The 23,519-nt window shown below is 52.9% G+C and overlaps 5 protein-coding genes across 5 annotated transcripts; 1 reads left to right on the forward strand and 4 right to left on the reverse strand.

The window, feature by feature from the left end:
* Window positions 1–951: 951 nt before the first annotated feature.
* On the reverse strand, window positions 952–13,601 carry CCOS01_03282 (HECT-domain-containing protein; the record flags this gene model as incomplete). The annotated part of the gene is made up of 8 exons (XM_060451468.1): window positions 952–1,046; window positions 1,102–1,446; window positions 1,508–5,215; window positions 5,276–5,437; window positions 5,489–5,551; window positions 5,606–6,151; window positions 6,206–13,469; window positions 13,554–13,601. 8 exons carry the CDS (start codon window positions 13,599–13,601, stop codon window positions 952–954), a joined length of 12,231 nt encoding a protein of 4,076 aa, XP_060317733.1.
* A 345-nt stretch (window positions 13,602–13,946) lies between these two features.
* CCOS01_03283 (uncharacterized protein) lies at window positions 13,947–14,361 on the reverse strand (the record flags this gene model as incomplete). Its single annotated transcript, XM_060451469.1, has 2 exons — window positions 13,947–14,033; window positions 14,215–14,361. The coding sequence occupies 2 exons, from the start codon at window positions 14,359–14,361 to the stop codon at window positions 13,947–13,949; spliced, it is 234 nt and encodes a 77-aa protein (XP_060317734.1).
* Window positions 14,362–16,443: 2,082 nt separating this feature from the next.
* Window positions 16,444–16,758, reverse strand: CCOS01_03284 (uncharacterized protein; the record flags this gene model as incomplete). Its single annotated transcript, XM_060451470.1, has 1 exon — window positions 16,444–16,758. One exon carries the CDS (start codon window positions 16,756–16,758, stop codon window positions 16,444–16,446), a length of 315 nt encoding a protein of 104 aa, XP_060317735.1.
* Window positions 16,759–17,766: 1,008 nt separating this feature from the next.
* On the forward strand, window positions 17,767–20,723 carry CCOS01_03285 (TBC domain-containing protein; the record flags this gene model as incomplete). The annotated part of the gene is made up of 4 exons (XM_060451471.1): window positions 17,767–17,883; window positions 18,008–18,350; window positions 18,413–20,604; window positions 20,661–20,723. 4 exons carry the CDS (start codon window positions 17,767–17,769, stop codon window positions 20,721–20,723), a joined length of 2,715 nt encoding a protein of 904 aa, XP_060317736.1.
* A 797-nt stretch (window positions 20,724–21,520) lies between these two features.
* Window positions 21,521–22,208, reverse strand: CCOS01_03286 (40S ribosomal protein S8; the record flags this gene model as incomplete). Its single annotated transcript, XM_060451472.1, has 2 exons — window positions 21,521–22,077; window positions 22,145–22,208. The coding sequence occupies 2 exons, from the start codon at window positions 22,206–22,208 to the stop codon at window positions 21,521–21,523; spliced, it is 621 nt and encodes a 206-aa protein (XP_060317737.1).
* Between the last annotated feature and the right edge of the window lie 1,311 nt (window positions 22,209–23,519).

A 23,519-nucleotide genomic window follows, 5' to 3' on the forward strand; every position in this document is an offset into this window, starting at 1 on the left:
TTTTACGTGGGGTTGCAAGAGCAAAGAGTATGTGAACAGCTTTTACCGTGAGTAATGGCCGGGTCGGGTCTATCGTGTGCCTGTCCACTTGAGTATTCGCACCGGCTGGGATCGGAGTAGACTGCTTGGGAAAAAAAGTACGAAAAAAAAACTTAGTGCTTTGTCGGCAGTGTTCCGCAATCCCTGAGAGGTCAATATTATGTGGAGAAAGGCATGGATCCGTCTTCGGCTCTTGCTTTACTGGCAGACCTTGGCCTCTCAAGGCCTCTGGATTAGCTGCCTACCTTGCCTGATCTATTGGCGAATGCGATTAGCCAACATGCATACCCAAAGAAGAATGCTTTCTTCTACTATGTAACGACCAGAGCACCTTTTGAATGAGACTCAGTCATTTTGACGATAGAATTCGAAGTGGATCGAGGATCGGACTATCACCGATAATGGCTGCGATGCATGACCCGGATGCATCAGTTTCGTGCTGTCTATGGTTCAATCTATAGAATATTTCTATTTTGGCCCACAGCCTGAAACCCAAGAATAAGTCACGGAACCAACACAGAGTGTTTATTTGGACTTTCCCCTTAACATTCGTGTGTTCATAATCATCTGACGAGCTTCGAATTGGATACTCTACATACTGGACCTCCATACCATCATCAGCCAGCTGAAGTTCCAAGCGGCCTGCACTCCGCAAAGAACCAACCGACGATTCGTAATATGAAGGCCTCAAAATCGAAAGAGGATAACGCAAGCAGACCTGACCTGGTACTTCCTAAGCCAAGGCCGAGAGAGTCGCCATAAGTATGTACATGTGGTTCGGCATTTATTCACAATGCCCTCCCACTCAAAAATCACGCCCGTCTCCCCCATTCCAATGTCCTGTGTCGCCTACCATCCATAATGCAAATGCTGACGTGACCGCAAAACTGTCTATCTTTGCTCGCTCCCTTCTTATGCAAAGCCGAAGTAGTCGCTTCCTGCTGTGATGGCCTTCATGAGTTGTTGACGAAGCATTTCGTAGTTCTCGTATTCAGGGAGATCAAGTTCTGTGACAATTGGTTAGTGGATGCATTTCAAACTTGGTTCCAAGGGATAACGTACGGTTGAAGCATGTGTGCGAGCTGGGAAGGCGCTCCTTGTTGCCATAGTCTCGATGGATGTTGAAGCGGTTGATACCATTCATACCCTCCAGCTCCTTGAATCCATTGAGAGGCACCTTACTGGTTCCAGTCACGAACTGCAGCAGCTTGGCGCGCTCCTCCTTGTCGAATGAACGGATCGCTCGCCAGAACCATTGGATCTGCGGTGATGACGGAGTGTAATTGTGGTATTCCGTGTTGCTCTTCCAGTCGTCAACGTCAATGTCGGGCAAGCCGGAGATGAGAAGTTCCAACTCCTGCTCGTTGAAAATGGAGATGAGATCCGCGGGAATGATATCATGGAATCCTAGTACAATAGTTAGCAAAATGTCTTCTTTTTCCAGTCTTGCTTGGGTAATCAGACTTACCCTTCAAGAAGTGTTCCATCTGTTCCTTAACAGATGACAGCAGCTTGTGCTCCACCACCAATCTCACGTAGTCATGCTTGTTCTCCTCGGTGACGGCGATGTCACGACCGCCGGGGCAAAGGTCAACAGTACGAGTCACGCCAAACTCATCGTCCTCCACCGAGAACGTCTCTGTGATGATGTCCGTGATGTCATTATCGAGCATCCACACCAAAGACTTGTAGTAATCCGGATCGAAAGATTCCATGTCCTTGACGGATACCGACTTGCCGAGAATACGCTTGTACACAGCGCGGCTGAAGTAACAGTCGAGAACCCGACCCTCATACAAGGCCTTTCCGATGATGCGACCAATGAACTTGAAGAACATGAGATGCTCGTCATTAATGCCACTCAACTTGTTGGGGTGGAATGTGGTACGGTCAGAGGAGACCGGAATGAAGAGTGCATAGTTGGCATCGAACATTTGCCTGGACAAGACCTGGAACCACTCGCGGGTTACACCTCCGGCGTCGACACCCTCTTCGTTGTGGAAGCGAATGTTGAGCTTGCCATACTTCATCTCGTCGCCGGTCTTGAAGTAAAGCGACTTGAAGGAGTCGTGGAAGACATGCTCGCGACGTACTGAGAGCTGCAACGCAGGGAACGACGGCCGTTGATTGTTACTGGAACGGCTGTGCACACTACGGTTGAAGTAATTGCGTTTGTTGTCGAACTCGAGAACCTTTGGATTCTTGACCAGAAGCGAAAACGTTCCGGACATGAGCTTCGGACTGTTGCGGACTAGCTCATTGAGGATGCGACGGTGGTCCTCGGTGAAGGTGAAGAAGAGGCCGGCCATGCGATTCTCCGGGGGCGGGCTTGATAGCAGCATCTCCTTGCTTGTCTGGTTCTGAGTCTGTGAGTCGTCGTTCATAGCGGTATTCTTGCAGACGACCATGAGCGATTCTATCAGTGGCAGAAGGATCGTTGCTACGTTAACCATGTTCTCCCGCTCACGGATAGCGCTGAGACAGGCGCTCAGTTTCTCCCACATCATGGAGAAGGTCGAGTTGTGGTACAGTGAAGTAACGAGATCCTGCTTTTCGTTGATGCTGGTCTCGGCATCTTCATCTGCCTTGTCACTCTTCTTCTTGTTGTCGAATAGGTGATCGAGCGCCGTGAGAACACGGAGGAGCTTGTTCTGCTCAGAAGCACCGGGAGAAAACTTGGCAAGCGCAACACCTTGAATCTCGGTTCCCGACGTAGCCTTCTCAATATGAGGAAGCAGCTCATCGAGATCCGCGACAATGTTCTCACTCAAGACACGAGCTTGGCGGACCAGTTCCTGTCCGAATGTTGCCTTGGCGCCTGGAATAGCAGACAAGTTCTTGATAGCTGAGATGGTGTTTTGGAACGTCTTGGAGCTACATTCCCGAGCAACAAAGATCTTGACCACAAGAGTAAGATTGTGCGGCGGAATGATCGGAACCTGCATTTGGCGAGGCGCTTTCTGGGTTGTCGACTTGTCGGTGGTCTTCGCATTTTCGGCACTTTCACCCTTGGGCTCCTGGACTTCCACGTCGGCGGCAGTCTCGAGGATTGCGTTCTCAGCAGGTTGGGCGGCTGAGGCCGAAGCGGGATTGGCTTCCGCTGCACTTTCCGCTGCCTTCTTCTTGGCCTCCCGAGCAGCCTTCTCTAGAGCTTCCCGACGGCGTCGCTCCATCGTAGCCAATGGTACCGTAATCTTATTCAGTAAATCGGCGAGGTAGGCCATAACCACCGAGCTCTCCATCACCAAATCTCTGTCGAGAAGAGTGAGGAGTGAGTTGATTGCATACTTGTGGGCCTTGGAGTCCTTGGCCTTGGCCTTGCGGCTGAGTGTACGCTTGAGGGAAGATCCAACCGCCTCATGCTCTGTCAGGAAGAGCATGGGGATGTGAGGGTTCTTGGTGGAGAGATCTTGCAGCAGATCCAAGCACTGGTGGACGACCATGAGTGGTGATATCTCCGAGTTGGACTGCTGATGCACAGCAGCGCTCAGCGACGTCAGAGTCCGCTTAAGGTTCTGAGGGGTCTTGGGGTCTGCGTCCTTATCCTTAGACTTCTTGGCCTTCACAGAGAGTTGGCTGAAGCTGCGCTCAACAGCTTCCATGTCTGTGCTTCCTTCTTGTAGAATCAAGAGAATGGTGCTGATTACTTCGAGGCGATTTTGACGGTTTTCGCAGACATCGGCCAGAACACTGAAGAGGTAGTTGCGGATGGAGCCGATCTGGGAAATGAACATGAGCCGAAGCAGAGTAGCAACTCCTGGCTTGTCCAGCATCTGCACAACTGTCCGCCGCTGTACCTTGTTCTCATTGGCTTCTCCCGATTCGACAGGTGGAGCACCTGGTCGTCGAGCAACGACAGGAGGGCTTCTGCCTGTGACAGCAGGGTGAGCGCTGTGTTGCTGGGCAAGCAGACGGGCCTGAGCGGCCATTTCAGGAGGCAAGTGGTCCATTATGTCCTCTCCTTGATCCATGAGAACTTGCTGTCGCAATTCAGGAGGGAATGTCAAGAGGATGCTTGCCGGGTCCATGTCCACTGCGATCTGGTCTTGGCCCGCGGTTGTCGCCTGGCGGCGCTGCTCATCTCTCTCTCGCCGGCGCGCATCCTGACGTTCTTGTTGAACGATTTCTAGTCGCAGATCCTCCGGGAGAGCGTCGAGGAACTCTTGGAAGACTTCACCCTGTTCGCCAGTGGCAGCCTCCTCTCGAGCTTGAGATCTCCTGGTGCTGACCGTTTGTGCGATGACTTCTTCTCTGAATTCCTCTGGTAGAGCCGCCAAATAATCAGGGTCAATACCGAGTTCAGTGACGTCGACTTCCTCTCCACGGATAGTTGTCATGACGCGACTAGCGTCGTCTGCCGTGTCTTCGGCCAGGGTCGCAGACGGCTCTTGTGTTTCGACCCCTTCCATGGCTTGCGAGCCAGCACTGTCAGTGTGGCTTTCTTGGGTTGATGCCAAATCACGCTCTCCGGCAGCAGCAGCGGCCTCCGCAGCGGCACGCTCTTGTTCTTCGCGCTCTTCCGCTTCTTTCTTTTCACGGGCTGCCTTTTCGTTGGCTTCCTTGGCCTCCAAGAGCCTCCGAGCTTCCTCTTCAAACTTTCTGCGCTCCTCTTCTCGCACTTTACGTCGCTCCTCTTCTTCGGCCTTGAGCTTCTTCTCATACTCCATTGCGGGAGGAACCAGCTTGGAGAGAAGGATATTGACAAGCTTCTGTGCTTTCTCGATGAAGTGAGCCCCGCCGAAAACCATGCGAGCTTCTTCTTGGTAACGCTCGAATGTCGATTCGGGGGTAAAGGCGACGGCCTGTTGAGGCTCGTGGTAAGTCGTCTCACGACGGCTGTCTGCCCGAGATTCGCGAGGGGCAACATGGTACTCCCTGACTTCGCCGCGTCCATTTTGAGTAATGGACAAGTGGACGGCAGATTGACCGTGTCGCATGACCGGAAGAGACGCGACGAGATCGTTGAGGATAGCGATTGGGCTGTTAGACAAATGCTGTACACCCGGACCAAAAATTTCAGGAGGCAGGCGCAAGCCAATCATACCAGAACCCGGCGCAGGGCGGGGTGATGCTTCACGGCCCTGGCCGTTTCGGCGCAGAAGAGGATTGACCCCGTCGTCGGCATTGTTAGGCACGGCATTCGGTCTGTGGCGGGGAGAGAAGTAGCTTCGGAAATCTGCAGGGCCTGTCAGCTGTTCGTTCTGCTGATAGACTGCATCAATGGAGGAGAACATACCGCCCAGAGGATCGCGGCCACCGCCAACCATGAAACCAGGGGGGAATGGGCTACGGTGTCCATGACGATGGCGATGAGCGTGTTGAGGCTGGCCTCCGAATGGCTCGACGACCAAAGTATCCCATCCGAGAGCAGAAGGGAGGTTGGAGGATTGGTGGTCATCTAGATGAGTGTTAGCAATCGTAGCATTCGTGGACAGCGAAAAATACTTACGAGGGTAGGCCTCGTCATAGATGAGCTCGTCTTCTTCCATGTCTTCATCATCGTCTTCATCGTCTACGGCTTGTGTTAGAAAATTGCAGAAGAATAGGCCAAGCTGTTTGAACCTACCATCTTCATCACGACCATCATCAATGTAGTGATCTCCAAGGTCATCCATGTCGTCGCCGTCGTAGTCTTCTGGGTCCATGACTGCTCGGGCCAGATTTTCGATCATGTCCTCAGACTCCATGCCATGAACGTGAGCCTCTTCGCGGTCCTGGGCTTCCGCCTCATAATCAATGTCTTCATCGTCTTCCTCTTCTTCTTCCTCTGATTCACTCTCCCAATCCGAGGCGCCATCGTCCTCGAGAGGGTTGCCGTCTTCGTCGACAATCTCTTCCACAACGTCGAGGTGCTCTTCCATCTCATCCATGTCGTCAGAATCCATTTCGTCATCCTCGCTGTCATCGTCATCCTCATCCATGTCATCATCTTCGTCTCCCATGATGACCTCAACGACACCAGGATCCCCATGAAGGCCCTCGATGTGACCCATCTCACCCAATTCTTCGTCTTCGTCACTGACGCCATCTTCACCATCATCCGATACTTCTTCTTCGCCATAATCAAGCTCGTCGCCATAGTCATCGTCGTACATCTCTTCGTCGTCGTCCTCTACACCTTGAGTTAGTAATGGCATGTAAGTCCAGTCCAGTGCATGATACATACCGTCCTCATCGTCGGACTCGTCATCGCTTCCACGAGGCTCGAGCATACCAAGAGTAGAGTTACGGTAGAGATCCGGCGTTTCTTCGCGATCGTCATCCATGTCAGACATTGAAGATGTCGAGATAATGTCGTCTTCGGCGTTTTCGGGAAGAGATGTCGAGGGAAGGACATGGGAGCGGCTCAGTTCTTTGGCGGTATCTGTCAGAACGCGCAGAACTCTGAGGACATACTTAATGGCCCTCTTGACGCCAGCATGGCTCAGGTCGACTTCGGCGATAGAGGAAGTCAACTTGTCGAGGTAGCCCTTCTCGTACATCATCCTGCGTAACTGTGCTTGCGATCGTCCTTGGGGAGAGTCAAGTGCCCGTTGAGATGTCGTTTCCTTGTCCTTCTCGCCAATGATATGGTTCATCAGCTCGGCGAGACACTGCATCTTCAGGTAGCGAGTATCAACAGGCTCTTCGGGTGTGGCGGCGCGCTCGTATGCCTTGAGAATAGTGTCCAAAACAAATTTCCGAACAAAAAGCAGATCGGGCTCGTCGTCGTATTCAAAGCGATCTCGTGTCTTGTCAATAACCTTTTCCCCTGTCTTGGCTACGAGCGCAACGAGAACCTGTTGGGCTTGGGCAGAGGTGGCGGCTTTCTTCTTTGATACAATGCTGTCTGCATTGTCGCTGAGATTGCCTTGGCACAAGAGGTCGTGGATGAGATAGTTGAGTACATTCGATCGAGGCTTGACGGGCGTGTTCGTTTGCAACGAGATGCTACGCTTGAAGTTGATGAACTCCACCTTGGTCTGATTGTAACTCTGGAGGAGCTCTGCGAGGCAGTTGAGCAAGAAGCACCGGTAGATGAAGTGCGGATGATCCTCGGCCCTGAAAACCGGCTTTGTGGACTTTTTATCCTTGTCCTTATTATCGGCTGCATCCTGGTTGTCTGGCGTTGCCTCTTTAGAAGCGCTTTCTGTGGGAGCGCTTCCTGATGGCGCAATGTTCTCCATGTCCTTCGAGGCCTGTGGAGGCTCATTGTCATCCACTTCTCTGTATTTGAGCAGCTCGCACAGGAGGAAGTAAATGATGCCGTGGGGATTCTCGACCACCGGCCGTTTCAGCTCAGCTACTTGCTTAGGCGCGTCTGCCATTTCCTTGTCGTCCGTTTCTGTGGATTGCTTGACATCATGGATAGACAAGTCCTCCGTGGCCTGCACAGCGGGCTCGACGCTCGCCTCTTCCTCGTGGGCTTTGATTTTGGAACCAGAGTCGGACTCCTTGAGTGCCAATTGTTGGGCACGGCTGCTACCCTCGCTCCCAGGAGTCCAACGAGATAGCTTGGTCATCTCATTGGTAATTTCAACAAATAGATCCGGGGACCGCAAAGCAAGAGGCGCCATGTTACGCAGGTATGTGCTGAGATCCAGGTTTCTCTGAGTTCGTTGAGGATTGTCGAATAGGTTACGAATCTCAGCTCGCATGATTTGCTTCAGTGTCTCCTCGTCTTCGACAATGTGTCTCAGGATAGACATGATGCTGCCAGTCGTTTTGCTTTCTTTCAATCGTGCTGAACCAACACCCGCAAGCTGCTTGGCCATGGCAAACAGCCTCCCAAGGTTGTGCTTGTCTCCAACCTTTTGCGCCATGGCGGGCTTACGTGTCAAAATGACGATGACACGAAGTACAGAGGTTGCGAGTGTCTCCTCCTTCCCGAGGCCGGGAAGCAGCTCCAGAATTACATCCAGAAGCCTATTTCGCTGTTCAGCAGAAACAATCAAGTTGCGTTGAGGAAGCACAGCAGGCGCAATCGTCTCGCTATCATTGCTTGGAGGTTTCCATTGCGCTTCAATAGGCTGCTCATCGTATGACAGCAGAAGCTCGACGATCAACAGGATATACGGAATCCAGGGAGGGAGCTCTTTGTTTGAAGTCGACGACCCTTTCAAGTCGAGGAAAGATATGTACTCGTCTACCTTCTCTCTCAGAGTGTCAATGTTGCATTTGAAGAAACTCTTCTCTTGCATAAGCAGAGCCAGAAGATGGGCATAAGCAGCAATGCTGGTGCCATTCGACTTTGATTCGCTGTCGTCGAATGACAAGGAGGTCAACGCATTTGCCAGAGTCGCACCGACCTCATCCCGAGCATCGTCGTTCGGCTGGCGGAATACCATGGCACTAATCAGCTCAGACAGCTCGATGGCCGAGTGGGGATGAGCCCTGACAACGTCGAGAGACCTGTCGATGAGATTGCCTCGCAATTTTGATCGTTCTTCGTCGAGTTTCTCCTTGCTTGTCGTCTGAGTTTCGGTGCTAGCGCGGGCCTGTTCTTCGGTGGTAGCTGCTGGCGTGGAGGCATCGGGCCTCGCTTGGGATTCCCCAGCTATAGCAGGACGCCCGTCGCTGTTGCCATTCCACTCAGATGCTCTGTTTCCCAGGTCGCCCAGTACGGCATCACCGAGCAGACGGTCCAGCTCCGGAGTGACGAATTCCGGCGCCACGTCAACCGCCATAGCATCGGCATCAGCGGGTGCAGCAGGTACTGGCGCTGTGTTGTCCGACTGACTGGTCTGGTTTGTTGGCTCAGGGCGTTCGGGATTGTAAGCATCTTCGGGCGGGACCGGGTTCCTTTGACCGGCCTTACCAGCCTTGTGAGAACGGCAGTACTCCGTTGCAGAAGGTTGGTTCCAGTTGGCTCTGAAGACAGCTTCGCGGGCCAACTCGACGTCCGCCCCATCCTCTTCAAGCAGACCGATCAGAGGGGTATGGGCCTGCCAGTTGAACAAGACTGTCGATTTCTTGAACAGCTCGACAGCTGGGGTGTTCCGAGATGGTTCTTGGTCACCCGCAGATATGATCTTGAGGATCTCAATCACCTTTGCTACTGCCTCCGGTCGCAACTTCTCGATCAGTGTTGACTCCCAAATCTCACGGATGACCGGGAGAACAGCCATTCTCACTTCAACAACAATTTGATGAGATATTGGCGTGTCTGGGCGTCTCTCGGCTGAACGAGGCAGGAGGCCAAACTGTGCGGTCGAGTCGGAAATGTTCTTACCGTTGACAAGAGCAGCAAAGAACTCGAAGATCTTTCCGAGGCCGAACGAGGCAACACGAGCGCTAGCAGTGGCCCCTACGTCTGAGTCTCCAGCGTCTTTGCAGATCTCGGCCGAAAACCGACGCACCATGGTCGTGAGAACCTGGAAACCACCCTGATCAAGGAAAGCAACAAGCACCGGGATGACGACCTGGACCGATGAACGTTCCCCTGATGCTCGAGTATTGTCCATCAACATCTCTGTCAATGTGTGAAGCATGATGATCCAGTAGTGGTACTCCTTGCCTGTAGGCTCAGCAGGGTCAACAGAAGGAGCCAGCTGCGCCAGGATCGTCCCTGACAATTCTCTGGCAATATCAATGTGCTTTGGACGTGAATAAGCATCGCGTTCACGTCTTGGGAAGAGAGCTTTGCCAAGTTGCTGGAAGAAGGGAAAGGTCGACGGAACCATTGAGTGGAGTAGGATGCGAAGGGTCTCGTAGTTTTTGTATCGGAACGTCGCTTGTTCTTGTTTTGTTGGTGTCTTGAGCTGAGTGCCAGGAGCTGTAGCAGGCACAGCAGCACTAGGCGCAGAATCCGACGGCTCGGCCGGGGCTGATGCCGCCTCGGTCTCGCCTTCGCCCTCGCCAACACTCTGAACTCCAGCGGCCCCGGTGATGGAAACCATAACGTCACTCCCAGGAGCTGGCCGCTTAGCCCACCAGTGTTGAGGAAGCACGTTATGCCCAGCACCCTCTTCTGCCAGCACAGCCTTCAGAAGCGGCCCCAGTGATTTGACTAATTCGAGATAGTAGTCAAAGACGTTGATGGGATACAGCTGAACTGAGTTGGAGCGTGGTGAAGAGGTGAAACATTCATAGAGCGTCTTGATCAGCGACTGCGCAGTAAGTAGTGCCTTGACCATTTTGTTGCCATTGAAAATGCGTTCTTGCACCGACGGGTCAAGGCTGCGTACTTCATCGAGGGTCATTCTGCCGTCGAGGCCGAGGAAAGGGTGAAAGTAGGGAGAGTCATTCTTGTACTCGGCCAAAGGTTTGAGTGTATCGACCGAAGCCTGTGCGCGCCTGAGTAGGGAGGGCAAGCCGAGAACCGGAGACTGTTCGACAAGCTGAGAAATGACCAGGTGCAGGGTTCGGGCTGCGTGGGAGTCACAAAAGTCATGCGGCAAACTGGGCAGTTCTGCGACGTCTAGCAGTAGCTCAAGCCCTCCATGGGTAATGAAGTAAGCCTTGAGCGTATTGTTGTTGAGGTAAGCTGAGAGGAAGCTTGACAAGGCATAGACGTAGGGCGTTATGTCGTTGTAAGCTGTCGCAGACGTGGACGGCTCATCGGAACCCAGAGCCCCCTTCTGCGCCGTAATTTCCGTAGCATCTGACATTTCGATGTCAAGATGGTCGCCCCTCCCCTTTCCTTTGCCTTCTGTACCGAATTCAGTGGTAGGGTGCAGTACCAGGTCCTTGTACTTCTCATCCGCTGAAGGAGGGTTCTGTGAACCGTCGCTGATGTACAGTTTCGCGCCCCAGCCAGCAGTCTTGGCCTTGTAAATACCGAAGGATCTGACCCTAGCAACCATGTCGATCACAGCATTTGAGATCGGGCGCCTCAAGTTAGGGTGGTGCCGGGCGAGTTCGTCAAAGCTGGCGCCCACATTGCTAGCGAGATGAGGGTCGGTTTCCATGGTATTGACGTGGGCAGGGCTCTCGAAGATTTCGAGAAACGACTCAAGAGCGCGAGAGGAGGCCACCATCTTCATTCCTGCATTATTCAAGCAAATGGAGTTGAGAACTTGTGGGACAACATTGATGGCGTCGGATGTTGGCAAGATGCCCTGGGCCAGAGGGCGACGCTCATGTGATTGGGCAATTTCTTCCTCAGGAGGCGGATGAGGCCGAGTATCAGCGTCGATTTGAATGGAAGCATTAGAGGATTCAGGGCTGCCTTCGTCATCCTCGTCGCGGTCTCTATTGTCTCGATCGGTGTTGTTCTCACCATTGTTGTCACCAGGATCAGCGGTGTCTGCCGTTTGCTCCTCAGCGTCCTGCGAAGGTGCGATGGTGGGCTGAGAGGTAACTGGATGGCCAGTGATGGCTTCCAAATAAGCGACGATAATTCCAGATTCAGAAATGGCAGCGAAGCTTGTAGGGTCATTGTTGATAAAGTCGCTGAGCACCGTGACAGTAGTCGTCCACAAGACGGATCCATAGCGCTTAGTATTCTGCATGATGTCTCGCAAGCTGGCCAACAGCTCCGATTTGTCAACAAGGTTACGGAGAAGTCGATCAGTGTTTCCGCCATAGGTGTAAGAGTTCGTCATCATGTGATGGACAAACTTGAGAACCCATTTCAGGGTCTGCTGTTGATTGTAGGGTATCTCATAGTCAACAACCTGGCAATAGTGTTCAGGTGTGTTGCCCTCTCCAGCTTGCACAAGTTGCTTTGCTTCGGCCACCGTTATGACAAGGAGTTCGGAGATGGCATCAAGACCGGATCCGCTGAAGAACGATTGGAACGCATTCTGATACGTCCAAATCAGTCCGTCGAGGAAAGCCAGAATCATGGACTGATTGCGCTGGGCGACATCCGACCTGATTTTAAGAATCTCCACCAGAATATCCATCAGTCCGGCCGTCACCATCTCAGCTCCGATTCTAGTAGACATGGCCAGGTGAGTCGTCAAAGAGAAAAGACTGGTACGCCACTCGTCGACTTCCGTGGTATGAATACCGCGGTCGGGTTCACTGGTCTTCATCCCTGCGACAGCCTTTCGGATGACGTATAAGAGAATTCCGTGGTTGACATTCGCATTCAGGGCCGACAAAACATCTTGGTATCTTGCAGCATAGTTTGAGATGACCTCAAGGAGGCCCAAGACAATTGACTGAAGCCACAGCGGTACGTGAATGGAACCATCGGCCGGCGGGTGAATTAGTTCCGCCAGTTGATAAGCCAACTGATAGCGTCGTGTTTCGTCGTTGTCATGACGCAGAACCTTCTCGACGAAGGTCGTCTCCGGATGGATGAAGGCCAGGTTTGTGATGGCGAGTAGACGGACGGCAAGCGCTTCCTGTCGAGACTCCGCACCCCCAAGAAGAGCCTTGGCTACTCTCAGACGGTTGAGAATCTCATATTTGGCTGAGGCGGGCATATCCGCAGGACATCGTGCAAGGAGCTCGTAGATGGGCGTGGAGGCAACGACTGATTGCGGCAAATCGAAGATTCGCTGACTCGACTTGGTATGGTCATTGGCGACGATGGGGCTTCGTGTACTTAATGGCGAAGCCTCGTCAACGCCGGCCTGACGAGCGGATCTTGGAGTGTTATGCTGAGAGCCGGCTGTCGTGCTGCGCCTCAGAGGGGTCGGTGTAGAGGGCATGTTGGAACCAATGCGATCATGAGCCGTTGAGACGGGGTGGTCCTTTGCGATCGACGCCACGGTATAGGTGATCTTGATATCTCCCCATCCATTCCAGCGCCCATTGTCGGGTGTAAGAATAGACCCCAAGTCGTTGGCAAACATGGCTGCGGCGTTTTTATGGCTCGGGGCCTGAGGCTTTTCCTTGCCCTTGGCACTCGACGTGGGCGTAGCAGTAGCCAGCGAGTCTGAAAGACTGACGATCGGAGTCTTGGCGAAGGGCAGAGCGACGCTGTTCACGCGGTCGAGGTCGATCTGGTAGTGATTGCTCAGCAGAGCAGTGCTCACTGTGCGGGAGGCGCTTCCTATTCTCTTGACAGAAGCTTGGTAGCGCTGGGCCAACTCGGCGCTGACCTGCAGAGTTGCAAGAAGAAGCGACAGAACTGTAGTGTTGAGCAGCTTGTTCAGGACCATGCTACTAGAGTAGATGCTTCGGTTGCCGCAGTGCTGCAGGAGTATACGGGTGAACTTGAGGACAGCCTCGATCAGCTGCCTATCTCCATCTGCATTGTAGCCCAACTTGACAAGACCATCATTGTCCCAGGTCTGGTCGCCATATTGTTCAGTCTTAGCGCCTTGGTTGAGGAGCAGATCGCGGCCAAAATCGCGGTTTTGGGGGCCCTGTTCCAGGTTGTAGGTGGTGCAGAAGCAGTCCAAGATGTCGTCGAATCGGTTGAGAAGAGGGATCCAGTGGTATAAATCACCTCTCGGGTAAGGCCATCTTGTCGGGAACTTGTGGAGGTGGTTTGGAAGGAGAGGCAAGGGTGTGGAGCATGCCGATGTGACAAAGTCCTTGAGCCATGGAGACTAGGAAAATGGTTAGTAACACTGGCCTGATTTGTACAACAAGAAGGAGAAGAGAAGAGAAGAGCAGGCAGAGAGATGGCTTACCAAAGTCTCGGCATGCTTGGGCTGCATCTGCTTCGTTATCTTCCCCATCGTGGGCGAGCGCGGCAGGGCCGCAGGTTCATATGTGCAGCCTTGCTAGCTAGCCCGCGTCGGAGTTTGAAGGTCTAGATAGCGCAGTCGGGTATCTCGTAGACGTTTGCGCGAACGGAACAGACGCGTCGCAAAAGAGGGTATCCCTTTACGGTATTATACAGTCGTGTAGAGGAAGAGGTCGACGGTCTGGTGTGTGTGGTCAAAACGTGAAAAGAAATCGACCAGGCGATGACGAGAAAGCTTGGGGTAGAAAGGCACAGAAGTGCGAGGCCGGGTGCAGGTCGTCCTCACGGGCTTCCGTGACAATAGCTTTGCCAAGCAATGTATGTTCGGGTCGTCCTGTTAAAAGTGCGTGTCGCTCAGACTCAAGATCGTAAAATCCTCGCGAGTAGCAGGCGGTGAGATCAAGCCGTCGATCGCAACGAGTGCCTAGTGTTGAAGGTAAGGTGGAAGGCGGGATGGGATGTTGGAGAGTGAGGTGGAAAAAGAAGTTGCAGATGTCAAATCGGCAAGGAAAGGTAGGTGCGGTTACAGTGGGCCCTTTGCGTAATAGCAAGGTAGGTAGAGGTAGCTTTGCCAGCTTGCTAGGCGTAAGGCACGGCTCACTCACTGTTTGGTTGGAGGTCATGTACGGGTGGTGGTCTGCCGCCTTGCGAGCGGTCAGACAACCAAAGGTGGGAGGAGCAGGCGGGCAGTTGCTGGGCTGGGCACCTCCCCAGGCTTCGCACTGTCTTTTACCCGTGTTCATCCACATCATGAGCAGTGCTAATGATCTGTAGACACAGTGACCGCGGTTGTTTGTCTATCTTCGTTCCTACCTTACCTATGACGGGAGGATAGCGGGGAGGAGAGTGCACGGTTCAACTTAGATTTTGTTGGCGGGACGCAGGCGGTAGTGTGGAGGCGGCATCAACAGCATCTTTGTCAAAGGTACGTACCGCGCCGCAAGGCGACCGGGCAGATGTGACCATACAGTACTCCGTAGGTACCTAATAAATCTTAATATTCCACTCGCTTCTGGAACCAGTTTCTGCCTTTACCTTCCATTACCTAAGGTAAGGCATGGCAAGGCAGGCAGGCCAACACAATCGTAATGCTGTTCTGATGCCTACCACAAAGTCAACACAATCAGATCATGAATGAGTTACAATCCGCAAGATAATGTACATTTCATTTTGCCCAATCACCAATCTTACTCATGCTGGTACACGAAGGTTGTATAAGGTTCCTTCGCGAATGTACATTTGGCAAAGGAAATATTTCATCTCCTTACATGATGGCACTTTACGTACTGAAGATTTATGACAGCATCCAGCGTCAAACAAGTGGACTCTTGATACCTTAGCAACGGGGCTTCTAAAGACTGGATCTCCTTACTAGGCTATTATCCCCACTTCACAATGTCAATAAACGTGTGCAGTGTTGATGATGCGCAAAAGTCGGAGGGTCTGGCCAGCGGTAGATTGAAAGAAAATTTCTCCATCGCCTTTTGGGAAGTAATGCCTTCCTCGACAGATTTCTCACGCAGAACTCTAACAACTGCTCTCCTCTCGTAATAGACCTGTGATGGCCGGAAGGCACTTCTAGCTCACGTCAAACAACTCAGTCACTGCCAACACATGGCATGCTGATTTCCAGAGGCTGTCGCTCCTCCACGTGGCTGGTCTGCCGAGAATGCACGTGTCAATGTAAGGTATTGGGGCTTTAAAGCCTCAATTGACCGAGCAGATGTTGATTTACGCTGGGCCTCAAATCTCATTTTCCAATAGAGGGCTTGAGAAAATGTAAACCAGAGTATCTATCTGGCTCTTCAGATTGAACTCTCCGGGCAAAACAACGATCTCCCCCTCTCGAGCACGATATATCAGAAGTGACATTAAGCGGTGTCTTTTTAAGGCAAGTGAGGGATGAATGGACAGTGTTTGAATCGACATCGAAAGTAGAGCACTGCGAAAATATCAAACGTCAAGTCGCAAATGTGATGAGTCCTGCCCATCTGTTTTCATCAGGTTCTCATTACGACGAGTCCCGCGACCTGCGACATTTATGCTTGTGGCTCAGCTTGCACAGAAGACTTGGGGCAGCCGATATAAAAGGCCTGGGTTGCATTCCAGTTCATCCACACCAAGACACCAACCGGTGCTTGGTCCGAGGTTGGTAAAAATAGGATCCAAGCGTGCCAGGCATGCCAGACGAGCCATTTGAGACCCAGGAAGACCCAGTATGAATACCTAGCTGCCAATGTTAACATTCGGATCAAATTGACCGAACCCGACCTGAAGGCATCAGAAGCATAGTGACTACTGAACCCCGACGATGAGTGAGGAAACCGGCCTCGGTGCCGTTGTCCCCCGAACCCGGGTGCAACCCGACCAACAAACAGGCGGCGTAACGCCGGGTCTGCGGGCGGGCGGCCGGCCTTCTTAGAGTTGGAAAAAGGGGGAAGGGCACCAGGGGTTGAAAAGATCTACCCCCGATTGCAACGGCGCGAGAGATGCGCAGATCATAACGTTCCAACGGGGAAAGGCTGGCGCTACCAAGAGTCTACTCAGTGTACACAGCCAAACAGTGGTAAAGAGCAAGTACTGAATAAGTAACCACCTCACACAAATGCTTTGCCTCGGATGGCCAACCATCAAGCCAGTCCAACTTTCCACGCCATCCAAGAAACTTGTGCTGCAGGGGCAGCGGCTGTTGGACTGAACGAAACTCTTTAAAGACAAGGTCGTCTCGGAAGACGCGCACACATCCACAAAACAAAGAGCCAAGATGGCAGATAAACAAATAATACTGTGTAGCGACGGCTGAACAGTAAGTTCATATCATTCTTAGCTATTGCTCACATGAGATGATGAGGTAAAGGATGCCCCAAACTTCCAAAGATCGGACGAGGATCGGGATGACTCAGAAAGGGCAATTCAAGCTCTCGTTTTGACGAGATTGAAGCTCCCAAAACGGATAACGAGATGCTATTGGAGACTCCTCGTCCCAAGATAGAAAGCTTTGGGACAGTGCCGTCGTATCTGATATTATTATCGCATATTGACATGTCTTTCTGGACACGCACCTGATAAGAGTGACTTAGCGAGAGTGACAGAGGTAGCAAAAGGCGTTGAAGAGGCTGGAAAAGGTGTGGGAGGTGGTGGGCAATCATTAAGAAACATCAGCTTCCCTGCCGTGTCGATCCCAGCAATTTCCTTTTGGCTGGCATTTTCAGAGGAGAACCCCCTGTCATTGATGGCATTTGGGGCTGGCAAGTCCACTGTCCTGCGCTCCGGGTGAGGAACTCAGGAACTCACGGCATCCAGACTTGCAACTTTGCAAGACGCCCCCCTCGTGCAGCCCCCCCGAAACAGAGAGCGATCCCGTTCCGCAGCGGCGCGCTAAGCTACCAGTGGTTGGCCCGGTCCCTCACCTTTTGCCTCCCCCTGGCCCCCAAAAGTTGACTGGACTCCGTACGCTAGAATTGAACGTTGGTCTGTGGTGGACCTCGAGGAGTGCTGAGGGTCGATTATTTGGGCGAATACGGACGGGACTCGAGTATTCTCAGCCACCGTTCGGGGGTCTACTTCCAGGTCCCATTCAGGTAGGTGGATTAGCTTAAGTACTGTGTCACATTGAATCAGAGAAAAGATACATCTGAAAGGGGTCCCCCCCATCTGCGGTGAGGCTCGGGCAGCTTCATTCATTCAATTCAATTCCCCATCCCATCCCCCCATGCCCGGTGCCCCCCCAGCCAGGAAATAGGAAAGAAAAAAAAGGGAGAGAGAGAGAGGCACAACTTGCGCGCCACAACCGATCCTCGACTGTCAATCCTCGACCCTCGACCTTGACCTACTCGCCTTCTCGATTTCCCGTCTTCCGTCCTGACAAGCTCAGAGACGAACAACAACACACACAACGACGAAAACAGTTCCCAGCAACCAACCCTGCATCATACCTTACGAGACCCAGACTGCAGCACCCGTATCACAAGGTGTTCTTCAGCAGCACAGACGACACAGTCTACAGATTTGCCTAGTGCTGCAGTCCCCCCCCATCTCCATGGACACCAACTAGGTACTCTAAACAGTCCGACCTCGACCTGGACGCAAGCTATATCACCATACCGCACACACCCACATAGGTCAGCGCAAGTTGACCTACGATTCTTCATTTCGCCATGTCCCAGCCAGACGAGCCTGTCGCGACCGTTTCTCCTGAAGTCACCAAGGAGACCAAAGAGACCAAGGAGAAGAGACTCTCGACTGACTCCGACTCCGACTCTGATAAGGAGAATGTAACGCTCCCCTCATCCTCCCTTGATGCACACATACCTGCTTGGGCCTTCCAAGCTCGACCACATGCCGCAACCGCAGTGCAAACAGGAGAAGAACCACTCGCTGACATGACCGAATAAGCAGCAGGATGCCTTCGAAGATGCCGTTGTCGATGTCGCCGAGGTAGCTGAGGTGCGTTCTCTTACTCAGAGAACGCCCTCCGTCTCCAAACCACCACCCGCCGAGGAAACGGATCCTGAATCCCCGAAAAAGGAGGAGCACACTGAAGAGGACAGGGTGGAAGCACCAGCAGCTCCGCCTTCACCAACACCAGACGATCACTTTGTCGACGAGGACTTTGTGAGCGACCATGAGGACGTGGATATCAAGCGCAAAGCTTCCCCCGTATCCCATCGACTTTCCAATACCTCAAATCTGGACGACGTCAAGCTCGACGACGACCACCCTGCCCCACATGAGGAACCAGGTTTGTTGTTTGGCTGCATGAATTAATTGACGTCTGACAGTAATGCTAATTTTAAACCCAAGAAACGAAAGCCATTAGCCCGGTCGAAGAGAAGCCACTGCCGCCCAAGAAAATATCCATTAGCAGCATCACCGGCGCCCTCCCATCCATGCCATGGTCGCCGCCAGCCGAGCCATCGCCTGCCAAATCTCCCGTAGTCCCAGCTGCACCCCCACCGCAAGCCGCTTCCTCTGCCGCCCTACCACCACCCCCTGGTCCCCCGACCAGGAAGCTCACCAGCCCCTTCTCCTGGCTGTCTCGAAACAGCACAAGCAAGGAGAAGGAGACCTCACCGCCTCCACAGGCCTCTCCTCGTCGAAACACAGCCAGCTCCATCGCAACGTTAACAAGTAACCCAGAGATGTCGCTGGGCAGGTTAGACGAAGAGAAAGAGGGCGGCATCCCGCGACACAGTCTGAAGGACCGCTTCAAAATGGTTCGACTACGGGAAGAGGCCGGCGTCACGCTGCCATCCGACGACGATAAACCTGTGCCGCCCCCCAAGGGATTGGGTTTAATCACACCTCCCGCCCAGAATGGAACCGACAAGGAGCTTGGAGCTGATCAAGCCCCCAAATCGCCTCTCCCAACGACCCCGAACCCGGCGCTGGCACCAGGAACAGTATCTGGTGTATCGGCTGGACCCTCGGACATGTCAGACTCCCAGGTAGACTGGGATCTCTGGCAGTCCGTTGTTTACGAAGGCCCGGCGGTTGTTCAGCGGACCAGCGCCGAGGAACTGAACAAAGCCATTGCCAGTGGTATTCCTAACGCTATCCGTGGAGTAGTCTGGCAAGTATTGGCCCAGAGTAACAATGAAGAGCTCGAGATCATGTACAGAGAGCTAGTGGCCAGGGGAACCGACAAGGAAATCAACAGGAACAGTCATAGCACTGTCAGCTCGAGCAGCAACGGTACTCTCAGCATTCAGAACGACATTGTCAATTCCTCCTCATCATCTGTCCACTCGGAACACTCAGCCGCGAATGGCATGCCTTCCCCTCATGAGAAGAGTGCGGAGACGGTCCTAAAGGCGCAGCAGGCGGCTACGGTGGCGAGACAAAAGAAGCAAAAGGAGGATACTGCCATGCTCCAGAAGTTGGAGAAGACGATTCGACGAGACATGGGTGCGAGAACCAGCTTCTCCAAGTACGCCGCCGCTGCCGGGCTTCAGGAGGGCCTCTTTGGCGTGTGCAAGGCGTATGCCTTGTTCGACGAGGGTGTTGGCTATGCTCAAGGCATGAACTTCTTGATTATGCCCCTTTTGTTCAACATGACAGAGGAAGAAGCCTTCTGCCTGCTGGTCCGGTTGATGAACCACTACCACCTGCGCGACCTATTTATTCAGGACATGCCCGGCCTTCACAAGAACTTGTACATCTTTGAGCGCTTGCTTGAGGATTACGAGCCAGCTTTGTACTGTCATTTGCGCCGCCGCAGCATCTCACCACACCTCTACGCCACACAGTGGTTTTTGACACTATTCGCCTATCGATTCCCCCTGCAACTGGTACTACGCATTTACGACCTGATCCTGTCTGAAGGTCTCTCAGCTATTCTGCGATTCGGTATCGTCTTGATGCAAAAGAACGCCTCCAACTTGCTTGCCATCTCGGACATGCAGCAACTGACGGTCTTCCTCAAAGACAAGGTTTTTGACGCCTACATCGATACCGCACCGAGCGCAGGCAGCATTCTGGAGAACGGCTTCTTTGGAAGCTCAAGCGCCAGCATGGATAAGGAAGTCTACCGCGCCGATCAACTTGTCAGAGATGCGTGTGATCTCAATATCACTCCCGAGATTCTCAAGACCTACACAACCGAATGGGAGGAGAAGACAAAGGCTGAGAAGGACCGTGAGGCCGAGTTGGAAGGGCTGCGGACTGCCAATATTAACTTTGCCGTCAAGGTCCGTAAGCTCGAGGAGCGTGTCGAAGCATACGATAGTGAACAGGCTGCTCTCGCAACTGAGCTGGTCCACACCAAGGTCGAGAACGAAGAACTCAAGGACGAAAATGAGAGTCTCAAGGGCCAGGTCCGTGAGCTGCGAAACGTCATCGAAAAGCAGCCTGAAGAACTCGAGAACGCATGGAAGGCTGAGCGAGAGGATCTCATGAAGCGTAACCTCAAAGTTCACGAGGAGAACGAGAAGTTGGAGAAAGAGATGGCGGAGCTGGAGGAGGAGCTTGTGCAGACCAAGATGCAGTATGCCGAGGTAAGAGCACGCTGCAATGAAATCCATGAAGGATAGTTTGACTAACTCTATTACAGATCAATTCTCAGCACGAGACGCTCAACCGCAAGTGGACAGACCTCAAGCGACAGTTTGCTTGAGGCAGTCTGTGAGGAATACGACCCTGGTAACCCAGAAGCAGAATTCTCTGAATATCTTAATGTACAAAGTAATCATAGCTTCCCATTGAGTATGGAGGTTTGCGTGTGTTTGCTGGCTTAATGCACATCTGGGCAGCCAGCTGGTAGAAGTACGGGCATCGATAAATCAGACAGACCCTTGAGGCGGTCACCGGTTTCTGATATCCCGAGAACCAACACGCGGTAGGAGTGAGCAGAAGCATGCCGGCCTACACGGGCCAGGAGAAACTGGCTAATAGCCATCTGGTTTTTTATACAAGACTCGTATCAGACACCAGCTGCTAGGTGAGCACGGAGAAGGGGTTCAAGGCGCATACTCAAGCTTCCGTAGTTAGACTTGACAACTACAACATCAAATACAGAAAGCATCACCAGGCAATCAGGAGAGTGGATGACAACAGGTGAACAGTGATTACGGCAGGCAAAAACTTGGTGGTATAGTCTTTTTGAGTCTTCCTAATAACCCATATCCGTCTGTGGACTCGGTTGCTTTTCCGAGCCTACATTTCATTGTGAGCTAATCACGCCCCGTGATGGCTCGCCAGACGAGAAAAGCAAAACCTGTTCAACACCAAGAACAACCTAAGAGCCCGATAAAATGTTTTTTTTCATTCCCGTAAACGTGATCCGTGACAAAGTCACAGTTATCTAGTTTTTTCCCCATCCACATCCACACGCCCACAACGCGCGACGCTGTATCGTTAAGACATGGCTTTCACGCAGCAAACGGGACCACCCTGGTAAACAAGGCGATACGTTTACTTGTGGAGCTTGCGCTGGTAGAAGGCGAGCTCCTCACCCTCGAGGATGTATCCGTCGCAGCGACCGGACTGGCCGGGGCGGGAGGAGACAACGGCGTACAGGCGACCGGCCTCGAACTGCTTCTCGAGAGCGTTCTCGACCTTGCCCTCGGCGGCGTAGCGCTCAGCCTGCTTCTTCTCGACGGACTTGGACTTCTTGGTCTCCTCCTCCTTGACGCCGGCGGCGGCCTGCTGCTTCTGCTGGCGGCGACGGCCGAGGTTCTGGCCGTAGTGGGCCTCGTACCACTGACGGAAGGGGGCGGCGTCGATCTGGACGACGGCGGACTTGGTCAGGGTGTTTGTGCGGACGAGCTCGTTGTTGGAGGGGTGGTAGGCGACGCCGATGACACGGGTCTTGCGGGTGCAGCCCTCGGAGGCCCAGGCGAAGTTACCGGAGTCGAGGCGGAGGGCGCGGTACTTGTGGTTGCCGCCGCGGGTGCGGACGGTGTGGACTCGCTTGGGGCCGATACGGGTGTTGGCACCCTGGCGACCGGCCTCGAAAGCGCGCTTCTTCCCTGTTGAGCAGAAAGGTCAGAACGCATGCTTGATTAGAGCATACGGGCTTTCGATTGTATTACGCACGGTAGTAGGCGCGCTTGGCACCGGAAGCGGAGCGCTTGTGGCGGGAATCTCTCGAGATACCCATGATTGCTTATGCTGTTCATGGAGAAGAAGTTAGCCCATTGGTTTTGGTGAAACGGTGAACGAGTGACAAAGAAGAAACTTCGTGACCACGAATGATCTTGAAGAGGGGTGTTGGATTGGGAGAGGGGGTGCGAAGTATTTCTTCAATGCCCACCAAGGAGGATATCGCGAAATGCCTTTCTTCTTGCGCTGACGGATGGTGAAAACCAGCGAAAAGAATATTGGAAGATCGTGGGATATCGTCGTCGAGGTAAAGGGTTTCTTGAAATTTCCGCAGTTGCTGTCTCGCTTCGGTAACTAACCTGATGGTTCCTCAGGGGGCAATCGACTGGTGGCTGGCCGGCGTTGGGTGGTTGACTGTCGAGGTTGTCGGGAATGAACTTTTTTCGGGAGGTTGAGGAGATTCGAGAAACAGCACCTGGCAAATTTGGAGTTTGTGCGGGCTCGCTAACCCCACTGGCAAAAGCTGGGAAAAGTGCACGGTCCAGGCTAGGGCATGCTTTTGGCCTGAGGTTTGATGGAAATCAGGGGTTTTCTCATTGGCCGGTTGTGATTGGTCGCGGCTTTCTCGCGGGGGAGTTCCTCGGTGAAGAACTCTGACCGAGGTTGCTTCACCGAAGGTCTCTACTTTTCCTCTTAATAAGGCACCTCGACCGGACTTTGCCTTCGATTGCCTGGTGATAGATATCATGCCGACAATCGACAACAGAGGATTTATGCCGGACTGCTTTTTTGGAGTTTGTTTGCCTTCCAACTCTAATCGGCAAAACAACACGGCGCCTTCTCGAGATCGACGACTGCCATTGGAACCAACGGCCAAAACTAAACCAACTGCCGGTTAAGTATTTGAAGCAAGCTAGTAGTGTCAACGCATCATTGCAGAGCTTACTTCCACAGCATTAAAGGGTCGACACGCAATCTTCCCGGCTGAACCTCAAGGGATCCTTCTTCACTTCAATCGAGACGCCCCCATGTTGGAATCGTTTCTCCTCGTGCCTTTGGTGGCCTCTCGCAGCTAGGTAGCCTCACGATAGGAAAATCAAGTGAAGTGTAAACATGATGACTTGTGAACATTCGGCAGTGTACACGGCCACTTGTGAGGATAGGTCACCACGTGTGAGAAGGTTGTTGGGCCAGGCCTTTCTATCTTTACCAACCTTTTCTTTTGCCTTTCACGATATGCGCGCGGGTGGCGGGTGAGGGCGCTTCAGATCGTGACTTCCGCCAAGACGGAGATGCCAGGAAGCCTAATGGCATACCAAAGCAATTGATTGGAAGAAAGCTAGAGAGCATCTAGTCGAGGGCGGGGGGC

This window comes from Colletotrichum costaricense (genome assembly GCF_030867565.1).
Source record: "Colletotrichum costaricense strain IMI 309622 chromosome Unknown Scaffold_3.1, whole genome shotgun sequence".
Classification (NCBI taxonomy): domain Eukaryota; kingdom Fungi; phylum Ascomycota; class Sordariomycetes; order Glomerellales; family Glomerellaceae; genus Colletotrichum; species Colletotrichum costaricense.